Source organism: Oncorhynchus mykiss, chromosome 16 (genome assembly GCF_057628025.1).
Source record: "Oncorhynchus mykiss isolate SJ-2025 chromosome 16, ASM5762802v1, whole genome shotgun sequence".
In the NCBI taxonomy this organism is placed as follows: domain Eukaryota; kingdom Metazoa; phylum Chordata; class Actinopteri; order Salmoniformes; family Salmonidae; genus Oncorhynchus; species Oncorhynchus mykiss.
The window spans coordinates 23,274,557-23,290,413 of NC_143037.1; the positions used below are offsets into that span (position 1 = coordinate 23,274,557).

A 15,857-nucleotide genomic window follows, 5' to 3' on the forward strand; every position below is an offset into this window, starting at 1 on the left:
TAGGTGGTAATATTGTGGAATAATTCTCATTTAAAGTATTGTGGAATAATTTGAATGTTAATTTGAATGAAAGCTGATCCAAGAGCAGCACTGCTTTTCTTTCAATCCTATCAGTATCGACACATGGTCTAACCATGCACTTAGCGAACATTCTCTCTACATTTAAAAGTTGGCTTGAGGCCCTGATCATCTTAAGTAACAGTCGAACGAGAAGGCCGCTAAACCTCGTCATGGATAGGTATCAACTCCTTTTTTCACCAAGTCACCAGACTTAATTTCTTCCTTACCTCCTCTCCCCCATCTTCCACATCCCCAAAAAAGAATTAATTAGAGCGTGGATTCATTACAGGATTTGATCACCCGAATGGGAAGAGATAGGGAGAAAAGTATAAAAGGATGGACGTAGCAGTGGGTTGGTGGAGAGACGACGATTAAGGAGAGACCCTCACCATATATATGTGTCAATAGGTTGGTAACATAGAACCTGTCCATGAAGACCACGTCATTTCTTTCTGACGTAGGTGTTGGCGGTACACCGGTATGATGTTGATATGGATTTTGCCATATCGTGCTTCTACATCTGCATTGCTTGCTGTTTGGTGTTAAAGGCTGGGTTTCTGTATAGCACTTTGTGACATCGGCTGATATAAAAAAGGGCTTTATAAATACATTTGATTGATAAATTAATACACGTATGAAATAAAGCGTTTTTGTTTCGTTAATTTCAGCCGAGTTTCTTCTCGGACGTTACACGTAATCTGTCTGCCAATCAAAGTCAACAAACAAGCATGCGCAAGTGCAGAGTAAGCGGAAATTTTGTTGGCAAAAGTGCCCCCTGAAAATCAAGCATCGAGAATGACTGACAAGGAAAATAACGCTATTGATGTTGATTTGCAGGACGACAAATAATTGGTTCGAAAAAAGGGGGTCTACTCTGTCGTTTGGAACTGGTTTAGCTTGATATCCGACCTTGACCAACAAACAGTACTGTGTAAATTGTGTCGACGCACTAGCCAAAAAGGTGGAAACACCAGCAATCTTTTTCACCACCTGAAAACCCTACATGTGCACGAATGTGAAGAATCTACCAGAATGCGTGCAACAAACTCCCGGCACAATTCCCAAGATATCTTCAAGCAAGACCCGCACTCAGCTATCGCTCAAGGCATCATTCGTTAGTGGTATTCCCTATGACAAAAAGAGCAAGAAGAAGTGGAATGAGAGAACGAGTGCAATTACGTATCACATGGAACCAATTCAAACTGCGGAGGAAGACAGTTTCAGAAAGTTGATTCGAACTCTAGACCCAAGATATGAGATGCCGAGCCGTAAATACTTCAACAACACGTCTTCCAGAACTCTACACAGAAATTCGGGGCAGAGTTGCCAACAAAATCCCTAACACTGCATTCTTCTCTACCACTGCCAACTTATGGTCAAGCCGGACCACAGAGCCATACATTAGCCTCACGATTCATTACATTGACGACAACTGTAAGCTGCAAAGCAAATGCCTTCAGACCTCTTATTTCCCAGACGACCACACCGGAGGCATAATTGCAGCTGGGCTGAGGGAGGCACTTTCATCCTGGGGCTTGAAAGAGTCACGTCAAGTATGTATGACCACCGACAGCGGATAGAACATGGTCAAAGCCTTGGAGCTGAACAAAATGGACAAGACTAGGGTGTTTCGGACACAGGCTACACATTGCCATTGGTAAGTTTCAACGTCCAAAAACAGCTAGGTACCAGACTGTATTCCTTCCTCTAAAATTATTCCACGGTTCCCTTGGCCAATGAATGACTACACCATCGCAAAACCAACCTAAACCAGAGGTGACCTCTGGTTATGAATTCATATGGTGAGAAGATTGGAACACTTTTTACACGCTCTCATCAGAGTAGGGGTGTACAAAATGAACAAATAGTAATATCACAATATTTTCCACTGTCCATACTATAACTACATAATATCACGATATACTGTACATTTTCATTTGATTTGAAGTATCACTTTATTCACTTTGTTAATGTCTTCAGTCTGTCTCGTTTTTCGTTTGTGTCGGTCTTCATCCACAGGTGGTGTGATGTTCAGAGAGTTTCCATCACATTGAGTTATATTCGTTACCCTTTTCACATTAACGAGTCCACACAAACAAGAGTGAAGCCGAGCTGTACTTCCCTTCACTGTGCTAACCTGGTTACGCATTCACCGTAGTGGCTGGAAAAAAACATTGTGAAAAGTTTGCCACTATAATTTGAAAAGGGTATAATGTTGCTGCTCAAGAATCAGGACAGACTTTGGACAAGAAACATGGGGGAAGGGACAAGAAACACGGGGGAAGGAACATTTACTGAAAACAATATATTTTGTGGATCTAGCCAAGAATTTGTTCACTTCAGGAAGAAAAACTTAATTCCAAACATTACAAGGTTAGAAACGTGTAAATCAACAAGCTACATATAGGAAACCAACCGCAGCATTGATGATTCTTTGCTTTCAGGGCTCGTGTTCACAGCACTTTGTAATTGCACTCTATATCCCAGTGAAAAACCAAATCTGCACCAACTCGTTGGCACTCGTTTTATTCATACTTAACTTTTATTCAGTCTGGTAAGTCACAGATAAATTATCTTTTGCAATAACAACCTTGTTATTCAATACGCAAAAAAATGTAACATTTTCAAACTAAAAATATTTTCTACTTCAAGAAAATCCTCATTTGGGGAAAGCCAAGTAAATGCACATGGTGTAGAGATGATATAGATTGCACTCATTGTATATGATACACACAGTGGAAGCAGGCAGGTAAATAATAGATGAAGACCCTGTTGAGACATGTTGCCGAGAACAGACTCCAGTTGTGTACCCTCTCCACGTGAAAGAAAGCCAAAAACGCATGCATACACACCCGCTGACACTAGTCATTTAGCACGTAATCTAAAGCAGGCGTTCTCAAAGTGGGGTCCACGGACCCCCAGAGGTACTGCGGGGGGGGGGGGTCCACCCCTCCGTTTAAACAGCAGATTAAAGCATTTTGGAATAAGTAATACAATGTAATATTATGAATCTACAATGTGTTCTCTACATGGGCCTGGGAGGCTCACAGGGACATTGGTATTCACAGTACTCCACCAATTACAATTATTATTTGTATTTTTTTTTAAACTTTAAATTAGTGTAACTGTCCAGTGAAAATCTCACTCATCCTATAGTCGTATTGGTGGCCAATGTTCCCTCTAAGCTTCACGGGTGAGCGGCCATGCACCTCCAAGACTGCCTCGCAGAAGAAATGTCAGGCCCGCGCAGAGACGAAAGAGATTGAACGTCACCGAGTTCGCCCCATTACTTTGCACTATACAGAGCAACGTTTTTTTTTCTGTGATTCAATCAACATTATATCAGCCCCTTTTCAATGCAACAAACCCAATTTTTTCAAGATTGAGTTTGTGATTATGTTGTAGGCAGAGTCAGAGCGCACCTGAGTATAATTATATTGGTGAGGATAACCCAGGAGTGGTCTTTCAAATCCCCCGAGAGTGAATGTGCTTTTCAGATCAGAGCTATGCGTGTGCCCATTTTTGATATTCTTTGAAGTTATTAGTCCAGTTATAGATAGGTATAGGTCAGCAATTTGGAGTTGCTGCTTCCTACAAGAGCACAACAAGTGTAGGCTACATTTCTTTGAAAAGCCAGTCAGGTAAAAATCTTATGTCTTAATTAAAAGGGTCAGTGTTGAATTGAATATGCAAATAAGCCCATAGGCAGAGGGGTAGAAAACATTGTCTAATTCTCTGTATGGTAATAATAACGACTTTTATTTAGTGGTTTCTTGCATCACACAACACAATAGAATTTACAGTCACCTATTTGGCCCTTGGTGTTACAGTAATACATTTCAAGCCCTTTATAATGTTTAATATATATATATATATATATATATATATATATATATATATATATATATATATATATATATATATATATATATATATATATATATATATATATATATATATATATATATATATATATATATATATATATATATATATACACATACATACAGTGCCTTGCGAAAGTATTCGGCCCCTTGAACTTTGCAACCTTTTGCCACATTTCAGGCTTCAAACATAAAGATATAAAACTGTATTTTTTTGTGTGAAGAATCAACAACAAGTGGGACACAATCATGAAGTGGAACGACATTTATTGGATATTTCAAACTTTTTTAACAAATCAAAAACTAAAAAATTGGGCGTGCAAAATTATTCAGCCCCCTTAAGTTAATACTTTGTAGCGCCACCTTTTGCTGCGATTACAGCTGTAAGTCGCTTGGGGTATGTCTCTATCAGTTTTGCACATCGAGAGACTGACATTTTTTCCCATCCCTCCTTGCAAAACAGCTCGAGCTCAGTGAGGTTGGATGGAGAGCATTTGTGAACAGCAGTTTTCAGTTCTTTCCACAGATTCTCGATTGGATTCAGGTCTGGACTTTGACTTGGCCATTCTAACACCTGGATATGTTTATTTTTGAACCATTCCATTGTAGATTTTGCTTTATGTTTTGGATCATTGTCTTGTTGGAAGACAAATCTCCGTCCCAGTCTCAGGTCTTTTGCAGACTCCATCAGGTTTTCTTCCAGAATGGTCCTGTATTTGGCTCCATCCATCTTCCCATCAATTTTAACCATCTTCCCTGTCCCTGCTGAAGAAAAGCAGGCCCAAACCATGATGCTGCCACCACCATGTTTGACAGTGGGGATGGTGTGTTCAGCTGTGTTGCTTTTACGCCAAACATAACGTTTTGCATTGTTGCCAAAAGTTCAATTTTGGTTTCATCTGACCAGAGCACCTTCTTCCACATGTTTGGTGTGTCTCCCAGGTGGCTTGTGGCAAACTTTAAACAACACTTTTTATGGATATCTTTAAGAAATGGCTTTCTTCTTGCCACTCTTCCATGTAGGCCAGATTTGTGCAATATACGACTGATTGTTGTCCTATGGACAGAGTCTCCCACCTCAGCTGTAGATCTCTGCAGTTCATCCAGAGTGATCATGGCCCTCTTGGCTGCATCTCTGATCAGTCTTCTCCTTGTATGAGCTGAAAGTTTAGAGGGACGGCCAGGTCTTGGTAGATTTGCAGTGGTCTGATACTCCTTCCATTTCAATATTATCGCTTGCACAGTGCTCCTTGGGATGTTTAAAGCTTGGGAAATCTTTTTATATCCAAATCCGGCTTTAAACTTCTTCACAACAGTATCTCGGACCTGCCTGGTGTGTTCCTTGTTCTTCATGATGCTCTCTGCGCTTTTAACGGACCTCTGAGACTATCACAGTGCAGGTGCATTTATACGGAGACTTGATTACACACAGGTGGATTGTATTTATCATCATTAGTCATTTAGGTCAACATTGGATCATTCAGAGATCCTCACTGAACTTCTGGAGAGAGTTTGCTGCACTGAAAGTAAAGGGGCTGAATAATTTTGCACGCCCAATTTTTCAGTTTTTGTTTTGTTAAAAAAGTTTGAAATATCCAATAAATGTCGTTCCACTTCATGATCGTGTCCCACTTGTTGTTGATTCTTCACAAAAAAATACAGTTTTACATCTTTATGTTTGAAGCCTGAAATGTGGCAAAAGGTCGCAAAGTTCAAGGGGGCCGAATACTTTCGCAAGGCACTGTATATATATATTTATGTCTCATGCAATGTATGCCAGCATTGAACACCACATATAGGCTACTGTAGGATGTCATAGAAATCATGAGCTTTTTCCATGTAAAAATATTATGGGATTTGCTTAATTGGTTTTGTTGGTAGGCCTACATTAAGCTCAAATAGTAGCCAATATACTATTGTGGCTGTCTAAAACTGTCAGGGTACAGCCTCAGTGTCTACTGTAAACGAACGCCAAAAGATGCAACAAAAAAAAAATCATAAGAATGTTCAAGTTTCCGCTCACAAGACCTAATATTTGCTCAGTGTCCCAAAACATTTACAGGGAACATTGTTCGTGGCCAAAGCATAAACTTGAGGAAAAAAACAACACCTCAAACTCAAAACAGACAACCGTTTAAAAAGTGCTTGTCATTTCCTCATTGAGCTGGCCAATCAGCAGTCTACTTGTATTCATATTTTTAATGACCGGTATATGCCCACACCATTCTGTTGTTGGGGTACTCCCACACCATTCCAACACAGAAAAGCTGATTTTGAACATGCGTAATTACCATTTTTTTTTTAAAGGAAATCTGTTTCCCAAATAATGTAATTAATTATTGGTCATGATTCATAGAAATCTTGAAACAGTGGGCAGTTACTTTAAGCTTTAAAACTGCAAGTATCTCTCTCTGCCTCATTGCAAAATGTGTAGAACTGCAGAAAATTAACTTGAAAACTGTAACTTTTTCCTTCTAATGCTAAGAGCCGGGCCTTTAAAATGTTCCTTCCCTGGGCCCGAGAATTGGTTCGTCTGGCCATGCACTGCCGAAGTCATGGTAAAACTCCTTGTATGCAATCATTTTTTTTTTTTTTATCTCACTCGAGTTGATTATGATGGGGTGCCTGATGAATTTGCGATCAGAAAAGGGGTCACAGGCCCCAAAAGCTTGAGAACCCCTGATCTATAATGCACGCGCAAACCCATTAGCCAAGCCTGCATTGTTCCAGCCTGCAGAAATACACATTAGGAGCACTTTGATGCCCCAGGACCTTCATCCATCCATTCATCCATCCATCCATCCGGAGAAGAAATGTTATTGCATGACAGAATATGAACTCTCCTCTACTACCTCTTCCGAACAGTGTCTCTTCTAATGCGGAGTGGACAGAGAGGACAGGATATAGATAACCTTCACAGTCTCTTTCCATCAGTGTTTGGCGCTTATCAGATTTGTGATGAAGGGAGAAGATTGAACCTCAAACTCCAACTACCTACAGTGCCTTCAGAAAGTAGTCATACCCCTGAACTTATTCCACTTTCTGCGTCACTACTTCACAGGAGCACCATTTCAAAGTAAACTTTTTGTATTTTATTTATCAAAATGCATTTTTGGGCAGTAATACCTCCTGGAACATGTGAACTTTCATGTGCCTTAATAACAAACTTGTATGCCATCTGTAAATACAAATACAATTGTTAAATTACGAGCCTAGTTGGTTAAGCCACGGAAAAAGACAGCAACCTTCCTGCTAGCCATGATTGGCTGAGATATTGAGTGGGCTGGACATGCCGCGAGAGGAGTTCGGATTGGTCTGCCATGTAGCACTCTTCTGTCCATAACGAGAGCTGGTCAGTAGGGTTTAGGTAATCCTTTCTAAAGCGGCTTTATTTAAAGATATCACGTAGTAGAACTGCTTAAGTGTTGCTCTCCACTTTCTGGAGGACCGAGTTGAGTATGATAGCTAAGGAGATGGAGAAAATTCTGGCGTTTAATTGCAAATATGCAGACGAAGTCGAAAAGAGAACACACAAAGGCTGATGTATAAAACAAGTCCCCGGATTACATCTTTAAACGAAGGGCAACCATGAAATCCGTGACAGAGAGAGAGAAGCGTCCATCCATGTATACGGGTAAGATAGTCTAACTAGCTAGCTACATTTTCAGATGTGTGACCCGATTCAGGAAACTAGGCGTATGTCGTGGGTCACTACTTCACAGGAGAGCCGTTTGAATGTAAACTTTTGGCAGAAATGCCTTCTCGAACATGTGAACTTTCATGTGCCTTATGAATAAAATTGTTAAAATTACAAGCCTAGTTGGTTAAGCCTAAGGAAGACCGCAACCTTCCCGCTAGCCATGATTAGCCAAGATAATGAGCGGGCTGGACATGCCAGATGAGTTTGGATTGGTCATATAGCACGCTTCTGTCTTTTTGAGCTGGCCAGAATGTGTAGGTAATCCTGTCTAACGCGGCTTTTTTAAATTTTATGTATCGCGTATTAAAAACTTAAGACTCCACTATGCAAGTGTCCATTTCAATAGGAAGTCACTGCAACAACTTTTTCATAGCACTCTCATCTGAGTGTGCCAGAGCGCAGAATAACTGACAAATTTACGAACGCCCAACGCCTGTTGAATATGGCCGGTGTTAGTAAACGTTGGCAAAAAAGACCAACCAGCTCTGCTAGGGCGAGTAAATTGATTAGAGTGAGCTGTTCTCTCTTTTGTATCTGCAATTAGGTTGCAAGCTAGCCAACATTAGCCAGTTAGCAAGGGTGCTTGACTGCTATTGTCAGGTCAGAACACCAGAGCGTCCAGTGTGCGCTCCAAAAGCGAAACGCTCTGAATTTACAAAATGGCCAATCTGACAACACCCAAAACACACTCCGGCACTGCAGATTAAATTTACAAATACACCTGTAGTATAAACCAGACTTTAGTCTTGAAATCTTTGGTTGTTTAGTACATAGCCTGATTCACATGTGAATCCTTAAATAGATGAGTGGTGCTGAAGCTTAAAGAGGGTGTGAACGATGCTGAATGGGTGTAGACAAACAAGGGTTCTCCAGTTTATTAACTTTCTAAGCAGAATTACTTTCCCTATTGTTCCTCAACTGTAGTGTATGATTGACAATTTTCTAGCTCTGAGTCTCTACTTTTAACCAATGTAAAAAACAACTTCAACACCATTTGCCCATGTACTCTTATATTCACCACCTGGCACAGCCAGAAGAGGACTGGCCACCCCTCAGAGCCTGGTTCCTCTCTAGGTTTCTTCCTAGGTTATTGCCTTTCTAGGGAGTTTTTCCTAGCCACCGTGCTTCTACATCGCTTGCTGTTTGTGGTTTTAGGCTGGTTTTCTGTATTACACTTTGTGACATCTGCTGATGTAAAAAGGGCTTTATAAATAAATGTGCTGCTTGCTTGCTTCAAATGTTTCTACCTAAGACCGAATCGAGCCAGTCGGTCACATTTTGTTACAGCCCGGATTCCATTTGGAATTAAATGTTTTTCCTCACCCATTTACACACAGTACTCCATCATGAGAAATAAAAAAAAAGAAAATATTTGCAAATTTACTGAACATTAAATATCTCATTTACATTAGTATTCATTCCCCTCAGTCAATACTTTGTAGAAGCTCTTTTGGCAGCCATTACAGCTATGAGTCTTTCTGGGTAAGTCATAGAGGTTTCCACACCTGGATTGCACATCATTTTCCTATTCTTTTAAAAATTCTTCAAGCTCGGTTGAATTGGTTGTTGATCATTGCTAGACAATCATTTTTCAGGTCTTGCCATAGATTTTCAAGTAGAACATTCACTGTCTTCTTGGTAAGAAACTCCAGTATAGATTTGACCATGTGTTTTGGGTTATCCTGCTAAAAGGTGAATACATCTCCCAGTGTCTGGTGGAAAGCAAACTGAACCATGTTTCCTCTTGGACCTAGTGGTTTCCTTCCTATCCGGCAACGGAGTTAGCTGAGGGACCTTACAGATAATTGTATGTGTGGGGTACAGAGACGAGGTAATCATTCAAAAATCATGTCCATGCAACTTAGTATGTGACTTGTTCAGCAAATGTTCACTCCTGAACTTATTTAGGCTTACCATAACTAAGGGGTTGAATACTTATTGACTCTAGACATTTCAGCTTTTCATATTTTATTAAAATTGTAAAGATTTCAAAAATTCTAGTTTGGGGTATTGTGTGTAGGACAGTGAAAACAAATTTTAAAAATCTATCCATTTTACATTTAGGATGTAACAACAAAATGTGGAAAAAGTCAAGGGGTGTGAATACTTTCTGAAGGTACTGTACTAAAAAGAGTCTCCAAAAAGAGTGAAAGATTACATCTTATGACAATTTAAAAATGTTTACATGTTTTCAGACCTTTGGCACCAACTTTACTCCACAGTTACCCCTAAGGGCAAAGAATTGCTGTAAATGTTCAGGTAAGTGGCAAAATAAAGGAAACACTTGAGTAAATGAGGGATACAAATTATATTGAAAGCAGGTGCTTCCACACAGGTGTGGTTCCTGAGTTAATTAAGCAATTAAAACATCCCATCATGCTTAGGGTCATGTATAAAAAAAAAAGTGCCCAGGTGTCCATTATTGGTTCTACCATGGCTAGAAGAAGTTATCTTAGTGACTTTGAAAGAGGGGTCTCAAAGGAGCATAGTTGGTTTAAAGGGTGTGTGTGTGTGTGTGTCAGTCACCAAATCTCGACCTAATTAAACACTTATGGGAGATGAGAAAGACAAAGGAGATGATTGTGGACTACAGGAAAAGGAGGGCCGAACAGGCCCCCATTAACATTGACAGGGCTGTAGTGGAGCGGGTCGAGAGTTAAGGTCCTTGGTGTCCACATCACCAACAAACTAACATGGTCCAAACACACCAAGACAGTCGTGAAGAGGGCACAACAACCGAAAGACTGCTGAACAATTAATCAAATGGCCACCGGCCTATTACATTGGCTGCTACCTCGCTGTTTATTATCTATGCATAGTCACTTTACCTCTACCTACATGTACAAATTACCTTGACTAACCTGTACCCCCACACATTGACTCGGTACCAGTACCCCCTGTACATAGCCTCGTTATTGTTATGCCATTTTGTGTTACTTTTTATTTTTTACTTAATTTAGTAAATATTTTCTTAAGTCTATTGAACTGCATTGTTGATTAGGGGCTTGTAAGTAAGCATTTATAACTTTGAATGGTTAATCTAGACTACTTAAAAGGTTTTCCACACAAAAAAAAACTCGGCCAGGTACAGCCACCAATTGTGCAAGTTCTCCCACTTCAAAAGATGAGAGGCCTGTAATTTGCATCATAGGTACACTTCAACTATGACAGACATAATGAAAAAAAAATCCAGAAAATCACATTGTAGGATTTTTAATGAATTTATTTGCAAATTATGGTGGAAAATAAGTATTTGGTCAATAACAAACAAGCAAGATTTCTGGCTGACCTGTAACTTCTTCTTTAAGAGGCTCCTCTGTCCTCCAGCAATTATTAGGAAATGGAAGACATACAAGACCACTGATAATCTCCCTCGATCTGTGGCTCCACGCAAGATCTCACCCTGTGGGGTCAAAATGATCTCAAGAACGGTGAGCAAAAATCACAGAACCACACGGGGGGACCTAGTGAATGACCTGCAGAGAGCTGGGACCAAAGTAACAAAGCCTACAATCAGTAACACACTACGCCGCCAGGAATTCGAATCCTGCAGTGCCAGACGTGTCCCCCTGCTTAAGCCAGTACATGTCCAGGCCCATCTGAAGTTTGCTAGAGAGCATTTGGATGATCCAGAAGAAGATTGGGAGAATGTCATATGGTCAGATGAAACCAAAATATAACTTTTTGGTAAAAATTCAACTCGCGTATTTGGAGGACAAAGAATGCTGAGTTGCATCCAAAGAACACCATACCTACTGTGAAGCATGGGGGTGGAAACATCATGCTTTGGGGCTGTTTTTCTGCAAAGGGACCAGGACGACTGATCCGTGTAAAGGAAAGAATGAATGGGGCCATGTATCGTGAGATTTTGAGTGAAAACCTCCTTCCATCAGCAAGGGCATTGAAGATGAAACGTTGCTGGGTCTTTCAGCATGACAATGATCCCAAACACACCGCCCGGGCAATGAAGGAGTGGCTTCGTAAGAAGCATTTCAAGGTCCTGGAGTGGCCTAGCCAGTCTCCAGATCTCAACCCCATAGAAAATCTTTGGAGGGAGTTGAAAGTCCGTGTTGCCCCAAAACATCACTGCTCTAGAGGAGATCTGCATGGAGGAATGGGCCAAAATACCAGCAACAGTGTGTGAAAACCTTGTGAAGACTTACAGAAAACGTTTGACCTCTGTCATTGTCAACAAAGGGTATATAACAAAGTATTGAGATAAATAAGTATTTGGTCAATAACAAAAGTTTTCCACCATAATTTGCAAATAAATTCATTAAAAATCCTACAATGTGATTTTCTGGATTTTTTTTCTCATTTTGTCTGTCATAGTTGAAGTGTACCTATGATGAAAATTACAGGCCTCTCATCTTTTGAAGTGGGAGAACTTGCACAATTGGTGGCTGACTAAATACTTTTTTGCCACACTGTATATGTGCCTATGTCTGGTTTAAAGTTTTAAAAACCTTGCAAGGTTAAACCTCTGCGAATTTTCATACTATTATATATCTGCCAGTTCTGACTGCATTATTTGCACTGGCAAAGCTAAGATGGTCGCCATTGTCATTTCAGTGGACTATCCCTTTTAAGAGGGAATGTCCCTTTAAGAGGAAGGGGAGCCGTTTGGGGAACTATTGTGTGTGTACCTGGCCGAGGTTTTTTTTGTGTGGAAAACCTTTTAAGTAGTCTAGATTAACCATTCAAAGTTATACTTGTTGCAAATTTTTGTGGATTGTTATGTCAACGACAAAATGATTCCTTTGTTTTGGAAGAGGCCTTAACATTGAGCTCCCACAACCATCCTGGGTTGTTTTTTTTGTGTGACTAACTTTATTTGATGAAATATTTCTGCATTTTGAAGGGGGACTGCACATTTTTGCTTTTTGATTAACGTTGGGACTATTTTGTGTTGGGATTCTATTTGGACTTTCTAGGATTTTGACTGTTTTTGGTCTAGTTGAAGAAAATCTATTAGTTTGATGGATTGAAACGCTATCAATATATGCATATTTTGTTAACTTTTCATTTTGTTGGTCTTAAAAATAAAAAAACCTTTATTTAACTAGTCAAGTCTTGCTTTGGTCACTCATGTGAAGACATAAGAACACTGTATTTATTTGAACTTTTATATTGTAGCATGGTTTGAGATCCAAGCTGGTTGTTAAACTCTAGCTATGACTCATCCATAACTTTCAGTCAGTTCTCAACCCTCCCATAGACTATCTGCACACTGCAATTTTTAACCATTCAATAAATTGACAGGCACAAAACAATGGGCTTCAAACTGTTCCCAACGTCAGAGAACTAGTCCTCTATGCCAGAGTGTGTGTGTGTGTGTCAGTGAGTGTGTGAGTCCTACAGTTCACAGTGGTAAATGAGGGGGACTGGGTAGACAGAGGTTGATTCATTTTCTTGTCTCTATAGAGACAGTGGTACTACCAGGAGCCCTGGGGAGGCTTTCCATAAATGAAGGCCACCTTTTGTTTTTCCTGGCGCCCAGGCTTCTTCCTTTTTGCCTTCTCACTTTCATCCTTTCTTTAAAAAAATATATCTATACACAAATTAAAAACAGCATAATATCTCTTTTGTTCCATTAGCCAACATTCCCAAAGTTCAGCCGACTAGCCGTCACCTGCAAAAGGCTCTAGGGGAAACGGATGATACTTCCAATTTAAATGGACTTCTATTTTGAATGAGGGTACGAGTAGAGAGTACTGCATTTTCCCCAAAAACATTAAAACATCCACCATTACCAAATAAATCAATGGTATTTTCTAAAAGAAAAAAATTAAGCAAACCTAAAAAATAAAAACAATAATTTTAAAAAAGTGTTCCATGCTCAACCCATTTCTTGGTGAGGTGAGATTGTGTGTAGTATGGTCTGTAGCGGGTTCTTTTCTGGTCAGCGTTGCAGTTACTTACCAGTGGTCATATCGGTGAAAGGGCCTTGGAAACAGATCTCGTAATCCTTCATCAGCAGCTAGGGAAAGAGAGACAGGAGCTCAGTTTAGATTGAGTAAATTCAGGAGATATGACCTTCATCCACGTGGGGCACAAAGGCCCAAAGCAACATCCAGGTCCTGTGGGACCATAACGTTCCATTGAAACCAGTGGAGCCAAAGTTGGGGGGGTTCCACCCTGCCTATACAATGGTAGGGAAAACACTGTGTTAAACCAAAAGCCCTAACTGCTTTTGAATCCAGTGTGGTGTCAAACAGAACATGGGGACAAAAAAAGGCTCAAGCTGTACAGAATTCTCCATGGTAACAGCCATGCTTTTGGCAAAGTGCACCGCCAGTCAGGAACATCTCTACCGTTTGCTGTTAATTTAGGCCTATAAATGGGAAAAAAAAGTATGTTCTAAATGGGTATCTCATGAAGTACTTCATTATCAATAGTTAACATTTGTCCAAACAATAAAGTTATTTATAGCCAGTCAAGCCATAAAGCGACAAAACTGATTTCACATCAAAGCCTAGGTTAATATCCACGATACGGTTGGATGTTACGGTTTTAGAAATAAAGCTCCAACTTGTTTGACCGAGAAATGCTCAATCTCAACACCTCAGTCTCCATCCATAATGATCGTTAGCCCGCGGTGGCGGTCTGATGAACAAACATCTCGCTTACATATTTCTCATTTAGACACCTAATGCCCTTCAGGTGGAATTAAAACAAGGACATGATAACACACACACACACACACACACACACACACACACACACACACACCCTCCCTTTCACCCACCTCCCTACCACCCACCCACCATGCCACTCACATCTTGCAATCAGCAAACGCCTAGAATACCAATTTATCGGTTTGACTGTCTGTCCTGTTCGTCTGGCGACAGCGAGCGAATATGAACACGGCAGTCTGTCTGAAGCCATCAAGGTGGAGAGACTGTAATCGGGTCCTCAAATAGGCCTGAAATTACTGGTTAATTCAATTAGGGGCCTCCTCAAAGCAGCCAATAATACCAACATGACATCAAGCCATTTCAAATTTTCCTCTTCAGTTGCAAAGGTTCCTCTGCTGCTGCTTTCAGATCTGGCCCCACTCCAAAAGGAGACGAAAGCACCATTAGAAAATGGGTTTGACTTTTTAAAGCAGGACTAGGCGTGTACTCCAAGATGACATATCTAGTGGTTTGAAGCAGGTGCTGGAGATCAAAGAATCTGTTCAGCAAAAAGTTTTAAAAAAAGTAAAAGACTGCACACATCTTGTAATATGGGGGTGTATTAGTTTACATGCAATATGGGGTAATAAGTTGTAATAGAATACCTAGGTGTACATTTGGGGTGGAATAGTGCAGGTGTGACATGGGGTGTGAGATGTATTATGGGGTGTAATAGTGAAGGTGTAACAGAACAGGTGTAAAACTCACACTTGTGTCCCCTGTGGTCCGTGCTCTCATCGGCCCTTGGTGATCATGTCCGTTCACAACGTCTCCTCGCACCTCAAATGACGTCTGTGTGGGTTGGGGGCGACGAAGGGTTAAAATATTCTTAATAGGGAAGTCGGTAGTATCATTTGTCATTACGACCAAGACATTGTGGAAAAACAATACCAGTACATTACCAAGAAAAATACAAATTAAAGTCCATAATTCACAAACAGCGGCGCCCATCAATAGTTTAAAAGATGAACTCAATGGGAAACATGGAATATTCTGTAATCTGCTCTTGGAATATGACATGCAACCAGAGTGTGTACCTCATTTAAGACTGTCCCTTGTTTGAAACACTCGGAAATCCCTGTGGAGTATAGGAACAAAAATAATGCTTATATTCGGCAACACAAACGTTCCCCATTTTCCTTGAGCTGTGTTACGTAAGAAACCTTCCCTTCCCTGTGGTTTCACATTAACACTGGTTTCCCTAAAATCGGTCTGTGGTGAGGGGACAAATTACAGTGACGGAACTCTGAACTCACACTGGAAGCTCACCACCCACTTCCTGCCTGCGATGCCCAGGAAGTACTTGAGCGTGCGCTCACACACCAGATCACCATCTGTGACAGACAGACAAACAAGAGGTAGGGTAGACGTGAGAAAACATACACATAGAACACATAGTACACACAAATCACAACTTCAATGAATATCGTCCATAGCGTTTCATAAAAATGGCCTCAAAACACTTCGCTAACCTCACCCAATGAAATCACTGTTCACAAATACTTTGTTGCCATGTTGGGGTTTTGTGATTTGATG

General features: G+C 40.4%; 1 protein-coding gene across 2 annotated transcripts in view; it reads right to left on the minus strand.

Annotated features, from left to right (window-relative positions):
- LOC110491673 (BRCA1 DNA repair associated) overlaps positions 1-15,857 on the minus strand; it is a 51,677-nt gene that overhangs the window by 11,239 nt on the left and 24,581 nt on the right. For both annotated transcript variants that reach the window (XM_090202320.1, XM_036946563.2), the window contains exons 15-18: positions 15,578-15,655; positions 15,359-15,399; positions 15,030-15,113; positions 13,567-13,624 (exon numbers count right to left, since the gene is read on the minus strand). In XM_090202320.1, the coding sequence (XP_090058446.1) occupies positions 13,567-13,624; positions 15,030-15,113; positions 15,359-15,399; positions 15,578-15,655 (261 nt within the window). The remainder of the gene's footprint in view (positions 1-13,566; positions 13,625-15,029; positions 15,114-15,358; positions 15,400-15,577; positions 15,656-15,857) is intronic.